The sequence below is a fragment of the Halichoeres trimaculatus genome, unplaced genomic scaffold, assembly GCF_033239565.1.
Source record: "Halichoeres trimaculatus isolate MK-OKI-2021-1 unplaced genomic scaffold, fHalTri1.1 fHalTri1_scaffold_4, whole genome shotgun sequence".
NCBI classification, from domain to species: Eukaryota; Metazoa; Chordata; class Actinopteri; order Labriformes; family Labridae; genus Halichoeres; species Halichoeres trimaculatus.
Window position 1 is genome coordinate 35,339,383 of NW_027437182.1, and position 15,053 is coordinate 35,354,435.

Genomic DNA, 15,053 nt, shown 5'->3' on the forward strand with positions numbered 1-15,053 from the left:
TTTTTTTTTTTACGTATACTTCATAAATAAAAAAAAACTTTGGCATATGCTGCCTTGGAGCTATGCAACTTAAAAAAATTTATTTATAATAACATTTTATTCTTTTAAAAAAAATTATATTTATTTATTTGATTTAAGAATATATAAATTTAATGTTTTAACTGTCTTAAAATGTAATGAAAAAGCATCTTTGCCTCTTTTGTTGTATTAATATTTACCAGTTTTACCCCAAATCAACAGTCCACTTATATTTGCAATATGTCCTTCCGTCCTCCCAAAACAATGCATATTATTGCACCTTTATTTATCAAATTCTGCATCTTTTTTTTGGCTCAATGTACAGTCTATTCTCAGGATACTATACCGTGCTCTCTGACTGTCACCGTACAAACAGGGCACACCTGTAAAAGAGAGCGCGCTCTGTGTTTGTCCCCCGAGCTGTCTAAATAAAGGTTGAATGAGTGAATATCCTGTAGCTCCGTATTCATTATTTCCAGTGAGAGATGCGTTGTGCCTCATCAGCATATTCCCCAGCTGGTTGCCCTGGGCGTGCTGTTGTCTTCAGGGGTTGCTGCGTGGGGGGAGCAGATATAGATGAAGCGCTGCTGAGGCTCTGTAAATATTTGGAGCCGCTGTTGCTCCATTTGTTTTAAGGAGACAACCTCAGACTGTAGGGCAGGGAGAATGTGAGGAGAGCGCGGCGTAGAGGGAAGTTATAGAGCAGAGACAGACAGCTCAAGCAGAATGATGCTCTATATAATACTGTTTCTATAATAATGATCAGGTCTGATGCTGGGAAAAATAAGGTTTGATACAAGTAATGTTGTATTCTCATCTTGGAAGTGAATTCTCTAAGTTTTGTGCTCAGCATCATTACATTTTGGGTTTCATTACATTTTTTTTTTTTTTTTTACATTTTGGGTTATTGTTACTTATCAGGCCCAAAAAACCCTCTGTAATCATCGGATGCAGTTTCTAACAGCCTCATCCTCATTGGCTGCGGTGGTCTAACAACACTTGAGAAGAGACCATTTTTTCCAGATATTTTATTCAGCAGATTTTGTTGTTGTAGTTTTTTTTTTTTTTTTTTTTTTTACTCTGTTGATGATTTTTTGATGATCATTTAACATGTAAAATCAGTAAGAACTGGATTATTATTTTGCTATCTCCCCTCTGTTTCAGGATACTCTATGCCAAGTTTCATACATGACTTGAAATGTTATGATCAGAACTCATTTTCTGGATTTATATTATCAGGAACATTTAAAATCAAACAAATGAAAAACTAAAAACTCTCAGTCCCTCACAACCAAACGATCCAGAGTGTAGAATTCTCCTTTTATTGAGCGGCTTTAGTGAGAGGATGATGAAGTGGAAACATGAGAGAGGAAAAAATTACAATTATTGGCAGGCTGCTGCATCTGACCATGTGACGTTTGTTAAACCGTGAAGCAAAACCTGTTGAGAGTGCAGGTTTCATCTTGAGAAGGTCCAAGGTATAAGTTAACGCCTTACCTCGCTGAGCTTCTTCAGCCCTACTCACCCTCTCGGTCCCTCAGGACAGCTGACCAGCTGCTCCTGCAGGAGCCAAAGTCCAGGAAGAAGCTCAGAGGGGACAGGGCCTTCTCTAACGTTGCTCCCTGACTGTAGAACAGTCTTCCCCTGCACATTAAAGAGGCCCCTTCACTGTCCACTTTTAAATCACATCTTAAAGCCCATTTTATTCTTAGACTTTTAACCTTGGCGGTACTTTGTTTCTTTGCCCGTGCTTATTCCCTTTTATTTTCTTTTATTCCCTTCTATTTGTTTTTATGTGCTTTTAGTTGTTTTTTAATATGTTTTCTTTTACGTGTCTGTTTTTTCTTATCTGTTTTCATCATTTTATATTGATCTACCTGTACAGCACTTTGTTTACAGCTGTGGTTGTTTTTAAAAAGGTCTACAAATAAAGTTGATATGGTATGGTATGGTGTGGTAAGGTTTGGTATGGTATGATATGGTAAGGTATAGTATGGTATGGTATGGTATGGTATGGTATGGTATGGTATGGTATGGTATGGTATAGTGCGGTACGGTAAGGGTACGGTACAGTAAGATATGGTATGGTATAGTATGGTATGGTATGGTACGGTACGGTATGGTATGGTATGGTATGGTATGGTACGGTATGGTATGGTATGGTATGGTACGGTATGGTATGGTACGGTATGGTATGGTATGGTATGGTATGGTATGGTATGGTATGGTATGGTATGGTATGGTAAAGTGCGGTATGGTATGATATGGTATGATATAGTATGGTATGGTATGGTATGGTACGGTCTGGTATGGTATGGAAGGGTATGGTACGGTACGGTATGGTATGGTATGGTATGGTATGGTATAGTGCGGTACGGTAAGGGTATGGTACAGTATGATATGGTATGGTATAGTATGGTATGGTATGGTACGGTACGGTATGATATGGTATGATATAGTATGGTATGGTATGGTATGGTATGGTATGGTATGGTATGGTATGGTACGGTATGGTATGGTATGGTATGGTATGGTATGGTACGGTACGGTACGGTACGGTACGGTACAGTACGGTATGGTATGGTATGGTACGGTATGATATGGTATGATATAGTATGGTATGGTATGGTATGGTATGGTATGGTACGGTACGGTACGGTATGGTATGGTATGGTATGGTACGGTACGGTACGGTACAGTACGGTACGGTATGGTATGGTATGGTACGGTACGGTATGGTATGGTATGGTAGAAATGCTTGTGAATAAAAGGAACTTAAAAAAAAAAAAAAAAAACAGAATAAGAAATACTTGATTAATCCCAGGAGGAAATTAGCATCACCACTGCTCATCACACAGTTAAAGCATCTGGAAATAAAATAGAAAAAGGGTATTAAATAAGTAATAAGTACCAACAAGATAAAAACATTAAGATAGAATGAAAATAAAAGTAAAGTAAACTATTTACATTGTGATTTGACAAGACAAGTCCTTGTATGAGCTTTGAGTCATTTCTGATAAGAAACCAAGAACTGCAGTAATAAGAACTTTATTAAAAAGTATCTTGACTCATGTTTGACTTTTTACACGATATCAAAGAAGTATTTGTTTCCATTTTTCATATTTTCATCATTTTATCTTGATGTAAGCACAGTCAGGAGTCTCCTGCCTTATGAATCCCTCTTTTTAAAGCCTCTGTGTTGTTTTATTGCTGTTTCTGCAGATTTTTAAACTCAGCAAAAGTTGTAAAGTAGTTACAAGTTAACTCTTGGTGCAGTTTAAGGAATAATAATCTTGAGGCATCCTGCAGTAATCTGTATGGTAAAGCTGAATAACAAGCTAAAAGTAGAGACTACAGAGAGGTTAGAGGGGCTATAAATCTCATAAAGCAGACACAATAGTAAGCTCAGACTTCTGTTTACTGAACTCTTCTGTCTTTTTCTTGTACTCTCTCCTCTCCTCTATAGCCTGTCAGCTCTAACTAAATTCACTTTTTGTCTGTGTGCTCATTTATTTTTCTGTTCCCAGCTCTGCCTTCATCCTGCGCTGCTACGTTTTGTTCTGTTCTGCTCTTTCTTTAGATTTCACTCACTGTATGCAATAAGCCACATCTGCTGCTTCACTCTACCTGCTCCACTGACGCTGTTTTTCCTCCACTGTTCGCTCTCGTTCTCCCTCTCATGACTTGGAGAGTCAAAAGGACAGATAGTGGCTGAGAGAGAACAGAGAGAGGATTACGGTATACAGACCATGACTGTGAAAAATAGATGTGTGCAGAGAAAGAAGTATTAAAAAAATCCCATCTTTCTCCTCTTCTAGCGTTCCCTCTCTGGTTGAACAGAGATAGCAGGGATAAAAGCTGGATTCCTGGATCAGGGTTCACCTTAATATTGTCATCCTGGGGAGCTTAGGGGCCGAGCGGCGGTATCACAGTCTCAGTGATCACGGACGGTGGCTTTTAGCCACACCTTAGACACAGACACATATGGTCCCCCTTCCACAGGGAGGACAAAGGAGTGTGTGGCTCTCAGCTGAAGAGCAGGAAACACGCTGCCTTCACAACATCACCAGAGACTTAACCATCAGGAGTAAGGGCTCACACACTCCATGATCTGCAGGACTCAGATAGAAAAACACTTAGTGTAAAAAAAAAAAATGGGTGCAGCAGGGTCACAGGAAGGACATCCCTGCTGTAAAGTGCTCTGGTTTGGCTGTTTACCAAAGACTAAAGAGGATTTATGTATTTTATGGTACCTTGTGTTTATTTTATCAGTTATTTCATCAGTAATTTGGATATCTCCCGGCTGCAAAGTAAAGCTGCTTATGTACCTGTTGTCCCAAACGGCTGACATCCGACATCGTTCAACAGCTGATGGATTAAAAAAATTTGTATGCAAAAGTGGTCCAAGTTGCATATCCCAACTTCTACAGCAGATGATGCAATCCTGCAGAAAGTAAACTCCTAGCTTTCTCCGTTTGCATTTCTGATATACTTTCCTCAAACAGCCATAAATTTACAAACACTTCTCAACAAGCTCTGTGGCTGTATCTCTGGGTGAACAAGAGGAAATAGCTTTTCCATTTCCTTCCGTTTTATTCTTTAAACAACCATCATTTACTTTTTTTTTTCTTACTCTGTAACTTTTTCGACTCCAGCTTTACAGATAACTGAGCTCTGATGTGTTGATACTTGCACCAAAGTTTCCAACTTAACAGATGTTTTCTTGGTTGGCTTAAAGAGGCTGTGAGGAGTTTCTAAGTGATCTTGAAAGTCTACTCTAGATATATGCCTGATTGCAATCCACGCTTTTAAACGAGATTATCAGTGCCAATATTACAGGTTACAGGTTATTTTAAATTGCTACTTGATTGGGTCGGGCAGGACCACATTGATTTATGGCACGCTTAGGTCTCTCAGTGATTAATTTTGTAGTGATGGTGGACACTGGAGCCTAACTGTCAGACAGAAAAAGGACAGAAGAGCAGAAGAAAGATAAACAGGAGAGAGATGGAGCACGAGCTAAAGGCTAACACAGGAGCTAAACTGTTTGTGATAATGTTGATTCCAACCCACAGTCAGCAGTTATTCTGCAGTGGTCTGTTCAAACTTGAGAGTCTATCAATAAAATGAAGAGTGAGGTTACGTTAGCTCTGCTTGGTAGATGACTGGCAGGACATAACCAGGATGAGCTAACGTTGCATGTTGCAGACATGTCTCACAGCACCAAGCTGCTAAGCTGCTAAACTACATACAAACTGAAAGTGTCTACTTGATGTCACGTTAGCCTTCAGATAGGTCAAGGCACAAGGCAGCCGATAGCACTACATATAGCCTGCTACTATAACGTTTGCTTGATGTCACGTTTCTAACCGCAGGGCTACGTAACTGTACTGATAAATACCATACCTCGGGCGTGAAAAGTTGTCTTGAACAAAGAAAATTTGTTTCAAACCGATTTCCTTTTGATTCCAAAACAAACACATGCCGCGCTACAAGTAATTTACGACAGTGTGCGGAGACTCTAGGCCACAAGGTGGCGAGGCAGTCCAACCAATAAAGATCCTCCTCATAGCATTTTTAAGTAAAAATGAAAGGATATAAATTAGAAATGTCTTATATGTTGTCAATGAGACATACTGGCTCTTGTTTACGCAAACGTATTGGTTTGAACAGATCTGCATTGGGGTACCTCAGCGTGTATGTGAGACAGAGGGAGAGAAAATTAAAGTAAGAAGGAGAGAGCCCTGCCCCCCTGCTGCCCCACCGCTGCTGGTGTACTAATCATTCTTCCTGCCTCGCTCTTTGTGATTGCCAGCCCATCCCTGCACTGCAGCTAAATTGAATCAATTAAAATCTTTCTTGTAGATGGCTTCTGTTGCTTCCACAAGATTAGGCTTTGATCAAGAAACACACAAATAAATAAATAAGCCAGCGGAAGGCAAACAGAAGAGGAATGAACTCAATTAAACAGTCAGCCCAGGGACAGGCAGGTCTGTGGGTGTGGGTGAAGGAGCAGATTGCAAATGCACTGTATTTGTTTATTCAGAGGAAGTCCACATGAAGGATGTTTGAAGGCTCTCATACCTATGTGTGGTGCAGCATGATACATTTTTATCTTGATCCATTCAGGATGGTGTCAGTTCCATGTTTCTATTTCTGTCAATAACAAAGTGAATTCATGCCATGCTCACCATCTGGCAAGGGTGAAAAAGTATCCAGTGCACCCCCTGTTTGATAGGTTGAAATCTTTGATGAATCTATTAAAAAAAAAAAAATCAATAGAGTAAAAGTGTGGCAATCAAACTTTTGTACAAAGAAGAGAGCAGAAATAACTGTATGAGTCTTCTGACCATCCCGTTTCTTCAGCTCATCATTGAAGGAAACTTACTCTCCCTCTGAAACTCTCCTCTGTTCTTTCTATTGATTGCTTTTCTGTAGCTCTACATGTTCGCAAGTTCCTGACTCTCAACTAGCTCCTGCAACTTAGACACCAAGCACACCACATTTCACCCAAAAACCTTAAAAAAAAAGCCTTAGAAAAAGAAACATCTGTTTTGTTTCAACATGGAAACACTGATGAGATACTCTATGTAGTATTCATGACAGGCCTGTAGTTGGTGCTATACCTGTAGAGCCACACTCTATGTGACTACTGCTCGTTTCTCCACAGAGCAGAAGAAGTCCAGCCAGCTGTTAATACACAAAACAGAGGAGGAAGACATATATCACATTTTAAATTTTGGAAAAGGAAATTTTTTGTAAAAGAAAAAAAGAAATCCATCACTGTCACTGTAACTGTTGTAGTTTTCTGGTTCATGAATGGCAGTGTAAGTGTAATGTGCAAAGCAGGGTGTTGTCTTGTCTCCACTGAAAACTCCAGTTTGCTGTCAACATGTACAAGGTGGCTTCAGCATTTTAGATACATTTCACTCTGGAAGCTGTTATCAAAAGTTTCTGTTTAAGATAGCCCAAAACGCCATTTCTGTCCAAAGAAGATCCAGTTTTATCCTACAACCACTGTCATGTTAACAGCCCCTTAGGCCCTCCTCACACAAGAACGGCCCCGTATCGTCTTTGTGTCGGCATCAAAACATGTATCTCTGTTTACACAACGTATTGTACATAGGCTTGTGCATTTACATGACAACGGAAAACTGTTCTGCACCGAGGCGGATACCACGTCAACAAGCGCTCAGCATGCACGCGGAACATGCAGCGTCTCTGCATGAGCACTTGTTGTTGTTGCCATAGCTGGTGTTGTTCATGCTCTCTGAAAAAATGTTGGTATAATAGTCGATCATTTGTAGCTGCTGGAACAATGCCGCCATTGTTGTTGTTGTGTGTGTCAACGTGGGTTGGGGGGCGGGGAGTAGGAGGGGTGCTATGAGGTCACCGTCTTTTCCGGACTTATCTGTTTATACCAAATACGGTGTGAAGACAAATATGCAGATATCCACCTGCAGACGCGTTTTCAAAAAGGATGCGGAGTCATGGACAAATATGCGTCTCCATGTGTCTATATCACCGGATTAATAGTTTATTTTACCGGAGTCGTAGAAGTTCATACTCATGTAAAGCCCACCTTAGTTTCAGGTAAATAATCCCTGTGTGTTCTAGTATCATCACTAGTCTAGAAGGTATGAAATCAAAAAAGTATTGTTGGGGTTTACTTGACTTTTACTTTAGAGGACAGTGACAATGACACGTAGCAAGATGCCAGCTTTGAGAACTTTATGTCATGCTTTTTTTTTGTGTGTGTGTTGTGATGTTGTCTCTTGTCCTGTGTTCTTCTTTTCTTCTTTTTTCCTCATGCTTGTCTGTTTCCATGTTCCATGTTTCCTGTTTTCTTTGTAGTTCTTGCTCCTTGTGTGTCTGGTTCATTGTTAGCTAATGTTCCTGTGTTTCCCTCATGTTTTTATTGCACTCATTAGTTTCTCCTGAGTCTCGTCTCACACCTGTGTCTATCGACCCTGATTTCATTCAGCCTTTGTGTTTCTTCACAACTTTGTCATTTTGTCTCGTCTTCCTCATGATGCCATGTTCTCCTGTAATTCTGGTAGTTTTTCCCTGTGGTTTTTGTTTTTCAAGTAGATGTATTTTTTTTAATTATTATTTTTTCTTCTTCTTTTTTTTAATTGGTGAAATTTGGATTTCTGTTTTTTGTTTGATGAATATTTTTGTTTTTCAGCAGCCTCTTTGGGGGTGTGTTTACTGCTGAGCTAAACAAGCGCTCTGAATGAAAACACTTATAGCTAAACTATAAATACTTCTTTAGAATGAATCAAAGCTTCACAATAACAGCTGTGGGATTGCTCAGCAGGAGCGAGGTCAGGTCTTTGTGTAGCTAAATCTGCTCCAAGCTACCACTTAGTACAACCACTTCAAATTAGCTCTGCAGGGAAGGCTAACGTGGCAGGCCCTGGTCTTGTATATGGGCATTGTCTGCTTCGTAGGGGACCCTAACCCCCACTTACGTAACGTTGTTTTGTCTGAGTTTCAGTTGTAGTTACTGTTGCATTACGGCAAATTACACTTAACACTCTTATCAAAATTTAATTCACAAACTTTTCTGCCACTAAAAGCTGAATTGTTTGCTCTTCCTGGAGTCTTCAACGTATTTACTGAAAAAAAAGAAAAAAATTATTTTGATGACAATGGCTTTGGAGTGAATAGAAAAGCTGCTGTGTAGAGCAACGTCTTTCTATATGTTTGTAAGTCTCTGTTTTTAAAGCTCAAACAGAACAGGAGGTTTGGGAGAATTATATAACTGCTGTTTTTAATGGAAGAAAAACCAATTAAGTTGAATCTGCCTCTCAGGGCGTTTTAACTAACCTTTACTCGCGTATCATTTAAATTTCCAGTGATATAACACTGACTTTAACCTAAAGATATAGAGGGGAAAATGTTTATTCACAAAGCAGCATTGATATAATTCAAGACAGTGGCCCACTTGAGGAACACACACCCCCTCAGAGGCCTAACTACACGTCTCTGGCTTAAACACGTCCCTGAGGAAATGGACTGCGGTGTTGACTGACACTGTGTAATGAGCACTCCATTTGGTGGTACAATAGAGAGAATGTAAAAGAGGACGGGAATGGAAATATGTGAGCATCAGTGTGTGTGAGTGTGTGAGAAAAAGGAAGGGGGGATTCATGAGTGGGGTTGATGGGTGTGGGGGGGAATCCCTGGACACCTGCAGCAGGTAATAGAGCTTTTAGTATGGAAATCAAAGGGACACAGAAATGGTGATGGTGGCAGCACGGTGGAGGGACGAGGCAGGGCCGGCGTTGGACGTACAGGAGATTGCTGTGAAAGGCCAGGGCGCTCCTGTGGGTGTACTTCAGGAGTATGGATCGCTCTGCAGCTGACGAGGAGTAGACTGTGAGGGCTTTAATTGAATAGGGAGAAGAAAAAGTACGCAGATGGAGACGAGGTGGGATTGAGGTTGGTGTAGAGCTCCATAGATCAGACTTGGTAATGTGTTACGTAGCCTGGAACAGGGGCTTGGGTGAATATTTGCACCATCATCAACAATTGCTTCACCGAACATTGCACAAAAATCAGGAAAATTGTGTTTGGTAGATTTCTCTCTGTTGTAACAAAACTTCATGATGATTATTCTTATCCTGTTGGAAAGCCTGTTTATTACTCTTTCCAATCAAAAACAGCTTATTCTCCCATTTACTCTCTTGTGGTGTTTTTTGGTGGTTTGGATGATTGAAGTCAGAAGAAACAAGACATTGGCTATCTAACAATGTATTCAGCCATATGAGACCAGAGATTGCCTGTGTTGAGTCTGTTCTGAATGATCTGGGCTGAGACCTGTTGGTCATATTTTCATGCAAACCTTGACTTCGAATCTACTAAAAACAGCCAACAGTTCCTAAGAGCTTTAAAGGTGAGGTAGAGATGGGTATCGAGTTAGATACTTTCATAGGCACCGACCAAATTCAGTCAAAAGTTCCGGGTACTGATTCACGCAACATCTAAAGGTACCATTTTTAGACACCTAAACACGTCCTTGTGACTGTGAGGAATTGAGAGAGTAAGTGATTTTCCATGCTGGACATGAACACAGCAAGTATATAACAAGGTTATATACTGAAGAATAAATATGTTAAATTTAAAAAAAAGTATTAAAGACTTTACTATCAAACACAAAAAAGTACCTGGCAATTGGTGTCGTTGAGTACCGATACCAGTTGCCAGGTACCGAGCAAAGGTACCGTATCGTTTCAAATGTGAAAGGTACCCATCCCTAGGTAGAAGTTTTCTTCCGGCTCTATATTCTTGGGATGCCCACTTCGAACACCACCAACTTGGTTTTGATGAACACTAGCTTGTAGCTGCTCTGCTGCCTGGCTGTTTTGTACTGGCAGATCACGTCACAAATGCACATTCCTTACAAATGTGAGACCATTTAAGAGGGGATAGACTTTGTAATAGTCTAAGATTTATTGCTATGAAGCTTTGTGGCATCAAAGAAAAAATCTTACAAGCTCATCTAATCTAACAACTGATCACTTTTTTGCGACCAGTTTACGTCATTGTATGTGCTAATTTAACCCGGTAGTGTTGAACATTAGTTATTACAAAAAGATATGTCCATTAACCCAATACATGTGTTTTCACAGCTAACCATATCCTTCTTGATAGGTGCATGTAAGGTGGATGTTGATAGCTTTGTTAACTGCACATTAGCGTAACAGTATAGCAGGGTTACACCAAATAAATTCAATGAAGAAGAAAAACTCAAGGCAGTAAACAAAGAGCAGCAATAGGAGACGTGCATAGACTGTATAAAACATGGATGTAGTCTCCCCTGACGTCACCCGTCTGTTTCTAAAACGGAAAATGAAGCACATCGGCTATCTAGGACAAATTGATAGAGGCAAGGTCTTTGCGTACAGCTATAGGGCGCCTATCAGTCACATGACCCTGAGCTGTCTGATTGGGTGAGCTTGCGATCTTAATATCCTCTGAACTGTTGAGTTAGAAGAAAATTCACCCCCTGTACAGTGTGTGCTGAAAGTAAAATTAGCGACAGGAGACGGTTTTTGAACCAGGTTGTAAGTACCTTAATTTTAGCTTTGAAAATGGCCTTCTTTGGCTCTGTGTGTAAGTAACTTCTGGTACTTCTGGAGCCAGCCTCAAGTGGACACTCCAGAAACAGCAGATTTTAGCACTTCAGCATTGTCTTATATTCTTAGACTGGAGGTTGCTGCTTGGAGACACGCAGTACTTAATCCGAAGGTTGACTGGGGATTTCAACATGGCAGGGTTATGTGTTGTTCTGTATAACAGCTGTCGTATGGGAAGTGACAATTTTTTCAACCAATCAAAGGACTGGAGTGTTGTAGCTCCACCTTCTGGGGTTGGATCTATATGTCTGGCACCTCAACAGAAGGGTGCCCAAAGTGGTACGGATCAGTAATTTGGAGACCTGTCCCTCTTTTAGTTTTAGGTGATGTGTATGGTCTGTCTTGACTTGGCATTGCGCTGTGCTCTTCTGAACTGAAGCTATTCAACTGAAGCCATCAGCGTCTCCTAAGCATTCTGTGTCTACTGAGTCAGTCACTGATGAATTCCACCACAGTAAAGAAAAACAATCAGAATAACCTTTCTGAAACATCTCAACAACATCTCGACAGCAAAGCATTCGTAACACTTTTTAGGGAACAATTTGGTTCCATATTTGCAGTTTTTACCATCTAAAAGTCTGATTGCTTGTTTTTTGTGCCGATAACTCACATGCATTTGGCACTGTCAGTCCAAGTTTTAAAGCAAACCATCCTCCTTCTTCCATCAAAGCTCCTGTTGAACTAGAATTATGTCAGTTTATGCAGGATGACAAAACACATCATGGAGCCTTTGCTTCTATCTGCAGATTCCCCAGGCGTTGGAGTTGTACAATAATTAGAAAAAGACCTTTAATTTCCCCTGGGTGTCATCGTCTGCTGCAGACTGAGAAAAAATAAGATCACAACTAACCTTTTCAAGAATCTGTGTTACTTTTGCTCTTCCTTTGCTTCCAAAAATAAGGAAACTGTTTGTATTTTCGATGAAATTTAAGATTATTAATTTATTTGCTTGTTTGTTACTTTGAGAAAAAGGCTGTTTGTACAAAGATTTGTTTTCATGACATATTACCCTCTCTGGTAATGATCCCCCCTGTATGTGGGGCTGGATCACCAGAACGAGTCTGCCCCTGTTATATTTAGTGCAACCACACTTTCTGTGACTCGACAGGGAAACATCTTTTGTTTATTTTTCAGTGAACTATTAAAGCCAAGCCTGTTGGTTTTCTCTGTGTAACCAAGAAAAACACCTCGTGATCTGAGCGGGCACTTGCGCTCCAGTGGTTCAACAACAATTTGTGATTATTGTATTTTAATGAAAGTGAGTAAGACAACGGTCGTGTCCCTGGTGGTCTTCACAGCTGAGAACTTGTGAATTTGTGAATTTTATTTGTTTATTTATTCTTTTTTTTTCCTCTCTCTTTTTTTTTTTTTTTTGGTGTTGCTGTTTTTTCTAAGGTTGATTTCAAACAACCCGGTTTCCGATACGAAATAAAGTATTTTCCTCACAATCAATAAGTAAGTAAATAGAAGTGGCAAAACTCACGTGTCCTCTTCTTGTTCCTCTTCTCTTGCAGGATTCCTGAGTACAGGTGACCAGGCAGCCAAAGGGAACTACGGTTTGTTGGACCTGATCCAGGCTCTGCGCTGGACCAGCGAGAACATCGCAGCTTTCGGCGGCGACCCGTTACGTATCACCGTGTTCGGCTCAGGAGCAGGGGCTTCCTGTGTCAACCTGCTCACTCTGTCTCACTACTCTGAGGGCAACCGCTGGAGCAACTCCACCAAAGGTAACAAAACAAGAACACTCAGAACAGTCCCTGCTCTTATTACTTTTTTATTGACTAAAGCACCAAACAAAAGAAAACTGAGACTGTGATAGAAAATATGATTTATTGGAATATTTTGAGAATGTGTGTCCTAAAATGGTTTGAAGAACCAGAAACGGTTGGGTGCCACTGTGCCAGCATTTATTCAGAAGCTACTTTCATTTGTCTAAAGCCTGGTATATTCTGTGTTGACCCTACACCGTGGTGGCTGATGTGCTCACTGATCTGTCCTTATTGCTCTGCAATAACCCTCCAGAACACATGAGGGCGCTGTGATCTGTATGATCTTCAAATCCACTGTATTAAAGTTGATACATGCTACAGTTTATCAAACAGCAACTACTTTTGAGGGAGGATAAAGAGAAGATGTTGGAGGAGATGAGAATTGATGAGACATTCTGGAAGTGTTAAAACAGGAAACATGAGACTGCTCAGCAGACCATTGAAATGAATGAAATCTTCAAATTCATCATGATGCTCTATTTACCATAGAAAAAAGCCACCACAAGCAGATTTAGGTTATTTTTCTTGTAACAAGGAATATTGAAAATGCGACACTGGACCCCTCAAGTCCTGACCTCAACCCCATCCAGTAAATCTGGTCGGGTTGTGAAATAAAGCGGACAGACTATTGATCATTCAAAGGAAAGATTTTGTCTTGAGTTGCAGAAGACATGGGTTTACATTAGAGTCAAAGTTCCCAGGAAATATATTAACACTATGCCAAAGGTATGTTCTGCTGTTACTGCTGCAAAAGGCAGTCCCTCCAGGAAGTTTAGAATGTGAATATGTGAATTCATGGCGATGTTGCAATTTCGTCCAGTCACTGCAACATATTTACAAATCTGACCAATTATAATAGATTCACCTGTCCCATCAAGTTTCGTTTCGTTTACCAATTATAACAGTCAGTCCCCCACAAAACCTGCTTCCTTGTTCTTGAAGCTGCAGACATATCAGACAAAAATACCTCACACTTACCAACAAACATTGCAGCTAAGGGCTACGCAGTTTGCACCCCCGTAAAACATTGTGTTGGAACACAAACGAAAATCATCTATTGACAAATCTTTGTAGTGAAACACAAGAGGAGAATGACTGAAGTGCAGACATCACATGAGACATGATAAATTGTATAAAAAAAAAAAAAAAAAAAAAATGGAGGCAAAAAACAAACTCGTTTTCAGGTCAGTCAGGTGTTCCAACAATTTTGGCTACCACCACCAAAGTAAAAAAATAAATGAATAAATAAAAATAAAATGTAATAATAATAATAATAATAATAATAATAATAATAATAATAATAATAATAATAATAATAATAGTACACAGGTAGAGCTCTTAAATCTAGGAAATCTTAAAAAGTAGATAACTATAACTTTTTAAATTTAATTTAAAAATATATCAATTTAATCTAATTTCATTTTATTTAATTTCATTTCATTTAGTTTAATTTAAAAAAAATACAAAACACTTTGGCAGTGCCAATTTAACGCAGAGGTTGAAGATAGTTCCAAGTATGGATGCTGTAGTCCTTCAAAACATAATTTAAAAATAAGTAGATAAATAAATAAATAGAAATAAACTGAAGAAAAAAAATAACTCTTTAAGGGTTCACTATTAACTAAAGGTAAAATTTCTTTGAGTTATCTGTGAGTGCTACTACTAAATTGCAAGTATGTTCACTGCAGGCTGACCAAAAGTGACTTAATTTTAGACTTTATTCTATTAAATGGTTTAAATATTCCATGCTGAACTTTTTTCAATGAAATTGCATTCATCTTGCATATGAATGTCAAACTGACTTGGTCTTTTTACCTGTGTCTCAATGTTGGTACCATCTGAATAGAGATGATAAAACTCTTACTCCTTACTGTTCATCTGTTGAATTCTGGAAACATTAGGTTTCAGTTCACCTGTAAAACAGAAATATGGCAGTAACCCAGCTCTGAATCGTGCTTTTTTTTTGCAATGCAGTCAACTAGAAGTGATGACATGTTACACCATTTCTGAGGAGCTTTGGCTGGCTGAGAGATTTCATTTCATCTCTTCTCCTCAAAACTTAAATTTCAACATTCTGGAAATTTTGCATTTTATGACTCAAAAAACTAGTGAGGCTGGAGAT

At 39.5% G+C, this 15,053-nt stretch overlaps 1 protein-coding gene across 5 annotated transcripts in view; it reads left to right on the forward strand.

Annotated features, from left to right (window-relative positions):
* nlgn1 (neuroligin 1) overlaps nt 1-15,053 on the forward strand; it is a 553,048-nt gene that overhangs the window by 518,775 nt on the left and 19,220 nt on the right. For all 5 annotated transcript variants that reach the window (XM_074667620.1, XM_074667621.1, XM_074667624.1 and 2 more), the window contains one exon: nt 12,677-12,889. In XM_074667620.1, the coding sequence (XP_074523721.1) occupies nt 12,677-12,889 (213 nt within the window). The remainder of the gene's footprint in view (nt 1-12,676; nt 12,890-15,053) is intronic.